Source organism: Myotis davidii, unplaced genomic scaffold, assembly GCF_000327345.1.
Source record: "Myotis davidii unplaced genomic scaffold, ASM32734v1 scaffold436, whole genome shotgun sequence".
Taxonomy (NCBI): Eukaryota; Metazoa; Chordata; class Mammalia; order Chiroptera; family Vespertilionidae; genus Myotis; species Myotis davidii.
The window spans coordinates 2,596,012-2,601,204 of NW_006292604.1; the positions used below are offsets into that span (position 1 = coordinate 2,596,012).

At 41.6% G+C, this 5,193-nt stretch overlaps 1 protein-coding gene across 2 annotated transcripts in view; it reads left to right on the forward strand.

The window, feature by feature from the left end:
• The first annotated feature begins 303 nt into the window (after positions 1-303).
• The window catches only part of SCOC (short coiled-coil protein), a 30,012-nt gene continuing 25,122 nt past the window's right edge, over positions 304-5,193 (forward strand). The window contains exon 1 of one of the 2 annotated variants that reach the window (XM_015565521.1): positions 304-424. In XM_015565521.1, the coding sequence (XP_015421007.1) occupies positions 355-424 (70 nt within the window). In that variant the 5' untranslated portion in view covers positions 304-354. The remainder of the gene's footprint in view (positions 425-5,193) is intronic. The other variant, XM_006766060.2, reaches the window with a different exon arrangement.

Here is a 5,193-nt window from a genome sequence, read left to right on the forward strand (position 1 = left end):
TCATCCCGGTGCTTTTTTGGTAATGTTCTTGGGCCATTCAGCCCAAGGAAATTGCCATAGGACTGAAGGCCAGGTTTGGCATCTAGCCAGAGAACAGCACCAGTACCAGCTCAACAGCTGCAGGTAAAGATTGTGGCTTTTTCACCTGAGTGTCTAACCATTTCCGGTTAAGAACATAACACTCAGGTAGGACTTCTCAGGTGGCAAGCAGGAAGAGGGTGGCTAGTGCAAGGATCAGATAGCACCTTCTTGGACGCTCATTTATTAATGATTTAACAAGGGCGATCACATGGGGAGACTGCCGCTTTTCCCTGCCCTCATTTTCCTCACTAACAGACCTGAAAAGCATACAAGATGGACGGGCCCAGCAAAGAGGAAGAGGAGGACAGCACCTTCACCAACATTTCTCTTGCAGACGACATAGGTAAGGGAGAACTTGGTGGATTCTGAAACACAGAATTCAGCAACTGCTCAGCTGTTTTTTAAAAATATCAATTTTATCATTTTTATTATAATGGTAAAACATACTCTTTGCAGAAAATTTGAAAAAAATATAGCTACAAAAATAAGACAAAAAAAGATTTTATTTAAGTGCTGTTTTTCTTTTTCCTTTTAAAGTGACTATTTTTAAAGTTCCTGTGGTTGAATTACATGTATTTCGAAAAAAAAATCAACATATAAAAATATAAAATGTTTATTTCCTAAGAGCTCAGGAAACATGACTTCAAAGTTGTTACTAAAGCAACCTATGATATTACCACATTTTATTCAATTATAGCCTATTCCTTCTCTATTTTGTAAAATAATTTTATTTCTGAAAAATGGACTAAAATATGTTGCAATTCACTTTCAGAATTGTTTAAGACACATACTGATCATATAAAATACTATTTTATATGGTTTTTAAGTAAGGACAAAGTTGCTGAATACAACATGAGAGAAGGAAAAGGTGGGGGCTTGGGGGAGAGATAGTAATAGTTCTAAAATGCTGATGGAAGGATAACTATCCCAGAAAAATTAATAATGCTGAATTGCACAATGTTAACTGGAAACACTTCAAACATACTAGTATAAGTACTCACGTCTGGGTGTGTGGGGGTGGGAGTGAGGGGTGTGTGTGTGTGTGTGTGTGTGTGTGGTTGGCGTTGTTTTGTATCCAGTTCCTTCAATACAGCCCTAGTAAGAAGCCAGAGCTGCAGCTAAACAATGGGGGTTACTGATTCTGATGAACAGAGAACACAGCATGAATATTTAACATCAATTGCTCTTTCATACAGCCACACTTCTCCACTTTCTACCTAAATGCTCAGATTCAAAAAGCTTCTTTCTAAATTGTGGCCAGACTTAGCACAACTGCCAGCCAGCCAAGCTAAGCTTCCCCTCCTGGCACCACATAAGCACGCTGGGGGCTTTGGGAATCAAAGAGGAGCATTTTCAGCTTTTACGAGGAGAGGAAAGACACCAGGTTCTAGGGCCATTGGAGCAATTGGATACCCTCGGCCTTAACATGCTCACACCAGGGCGTTTTAGAAAATGACAGAGTTGCAGAAGGCAGCGAGTGAGGGAAGGAAAGGGAGGAAGATCAAGGGAAACCTGTGTCTTTGCTTCTGGAAGGCACATGAGAGATGAACGATGAGCGTGAGCGTGGGGAGCCCTGGATGCTGCGGGCGAGTGTAGCTCCTATGGAGTACCTGCTCGCTCCAATTCGCCCCAGCCCAGGATTCTTTCATGACAGTAGTGTGGGCTGGACCTGAGCAGGGGACCGTGCGTGTGGCTGGGCAACAAGCCATTCTGAACACTCCTCCAGTCTTGGGCACCGCCAAAACCTTGCTCTCATGTCGCCGCCTCTGCCTCGCTCACACTTCCAGCACGGACAAGAGCAGGGGAGGACAGTGACTTGAAGTCAGGTGTCCAGTCCACTGTTGGCATCTGTCGGAGTCGTTTGCCAACTGAGTCCGTGGGCAGAAAGGCTGAATAAGCCGGGATGGGGTGGGCATCCCTTGTGGGCTGGCAGAGAGAGTGGTGGCAATGGCCCTGGGGTCTCCTGCTCCCACTCACCACCTCCCGTGCTCGGGTAGAGAGGTCAGAGACTCTGAGGGCAAAAGCCTTAAGAGATGGTCCAGCATAGTAACCAGCGGTGGGCTGGAGGACTAGTACAAAGTGTACGTGCTGTTTCAGCATTTCAAGATGTTAAATAGAAACTGTTCATTTACTTGTCGTGACAATGGACTAAGACATCATGTGTTTTGGCTTTGGAAGGTAATTGTATCAATTTGATGTGGTTGCACTGGTTCACTGTTGTTAATAAGAGGCTCTTGGTGTTTGATAAATTAAAAATAGGAAAACAAACTACTGGGAAATAAATGCAGCTTGTTTAATAGACATCATGGCATCTTTGCAAGAGTAAAGCATGAAAAAGGTATGGCTTATAATATGAAAAAGCTTAGTTAAATTTCTTACTTTTCTTTTTGTTCTATATTATATACTAGAGGCCTGTTGCACGAAAAGATTCATGCAATAGGCCTGCCCTCCCCCTGGCTGCTGGCACCGGTTTTCCTCCAGCCCCCGGGACCCAGGCCTTCGCTCCGGCCGGAGCCGCCTTCAAGCCTTCGCTGCTCCAGCCGGAGCCGCCTTCAGTCTTTGCTCTGCCACTTCGTGCCTACATATGCAAATTAACCGCCATTTTTTGACGGTTAATTTGCATATCTCACTGATTAGCCTATGTGAGGCGTAGCAAAGGTATGGTCAATTACCATGTTGTCTATTATTAAATAGGATTATTATATAATGTATATATGTCATACATATATCATATATATAAATACACATACATATGCACATATATATGAAATGGAGGCCCAGAGAGGTTACGTGACTTGCCCAAGGTACACACTGGCAAGCTATGTGTTGTACTTGAAACTGCTAGATATGGAGCTATGTGTTGTACTTGAAACTGCTAGATATGGAGGCTATCCTACAAGGAAAGTTCAGTATACAGAGGCTTCAAGTACTCAGATGCTGATTGCCAGTGTGACTGCTTCAGACCCACTCACTGTCTCCATCCCACCCCCTAACCCCCCATCATAACACTGATTCTTTTCTTATTCTGAGGATAGCAAGAGAAAGGAAAAGAAAATATTTGCTAACTCAGAGAAAAGGTTTGTTTGGGAAGAGGACTGAAGGCATTAAACTTTGTTTATCTTTATATTTATTTAGGTGATCCTACTGCCTGTTAGTCTGGGGGCATGAGAACTGGCAGTGGCAGCAGTTACTCAAATCACAAACCAGTTGTGCTGCATCAATTCATTTATAGGTTAGTTGTATGGATTGCAGACCAGGTATCTCCATAGAAACAAGTATATAAATGATAGGATTCTAAGTCAGCTTTAACCCCATGGTTCCCAAAGTGTGTGCCAAGGTGCCCCAGGGAAGTACAGCAAACCCACAGGAATTCCGGGGGTGTGTCTCCACCTCTATTAGACACTGGTGATCAATGGCTAGGACCAGTTCACAATTTCACATTAGATGAGCTACATTTCTTTCAGTGACATCTCTTTCAATGCTGGGTTTTCTGTGGCCGCTGTGCTAAAAGCAAGTTCTGTATAAAAATCAATGTAGGTAATGAGGATGTCAGTTGGAGAAGATGGGAGAATTTGTGAAATGCTCAAGAGGCTCATATGTCCCATAAGTAAGTAATTGTAGCTTTTAAAGAATGAAATTTAAAAATTGAAATTTCTTTCAGTTTAAGTGCAGTATTTTTTCAAATGGTTACTAAGTTTGAAGGATATAAATATTTGTATTAACACATTTCGTACCGCTCAGGAGTTTTCTCGTGTTTTGCGCACCATCCGTTAAGGACCGCTCACGAGTGTTCTCGTTTTTCACGTCCATGGGAAAAGGAGCGAATCTAGATACTTAGATAAATTTTGTTTGGTCCCTCTTCATAGAGGAAAATGTTTTACGCAGTACCATATGTTAAAAAAGTACTAGGAACTTTAATTGTTTAATTGTTTGTTTTTGTAAATAAAAATGTTATAATTATTGAAAAACAACACCTAAAGTGCATTATGATGATTTAAATAACGTGCAGTTTGCCCAAAAACGTGCGGTCCCTGGCGTATGTCTTAGAGATTTCTATGCGGTACGCAATGTGTTAAGATGTTTGGACTAAATACTTATTTTATGGAACTGTTGGGTATTCCTCTGGACTTTGGAGCATTGTTAAAAATGACAGACTTAAAGGCACTGTGAACCAAGGCAGTGTGGAGATCTCTGGTCTAAGCTATGCAGTAGCTGGACTGGCCTCTTTTCTGGGTGGGAGGTGTATGGTATCGTATAGAGCAAACATTTGATAGTATTGATCTCTCCTTCCTCCATGCTTCTACTCCCCTGGCTTTGATGCTACCACACTACTCAGGTTCTCCTTTAACCTCTCTCTCATCATTCTCAGACTCTTTTGGGAACCCTTTCCTTCAAGTATTCCCTAAGATTCTGCCCTTGGCCTACTTTTCTTCTCTCTCTAGACATACTCTCTGGATGATCTCATCCATTCCTCCAAATTCCATTCTCACTGTCCATGATGCTATATACCAATGACTCTAAGACAGAGGTTGCAAATTCAAACACACTTAAGGTCGGGCAATGTGTTCATGGGACAGAGGCAATGGTACATCATCATTTATTTCATTCAATTTCCAAAAGAAACTATTGAAATTTCAATTCTTTTTTTCAGTTCTTTGGGTTTTTCAACATGCATCGTTTTTTTGTTAAAATTTTTATTTTATTTTAATGGGGTAAGAACACAACATGAGATCTATCCTCTTAACAGATTTTTTAAAGTGTACAATACAGTATTGTTAGCTATAGTCATGTTAGACAGTATATCAGATCTCAAGAACTTATTCATTTTACACACCTGAAATTTTATACCACTGTCCCTTTCCCGCCCCCTAGCATCTGCAACCATCATTGTGTTCTTTGCTTCCATGAGTCTATCTTAGATACCTCAGACCTCATCCTATATAATAAAAGAGAAAAATGGTAATTGGCGTACGACGATACCCTTTTCATTGGCCAATCAGGGCTATATGCAAATTAACTGCCAACTCAGATGGCAGTTAACTGACAACAAAATGGCGGTTAATTTGCATATGTAGGCACAATGCAGGGAGGTGAAAGGGAAAGCAGGAAGAA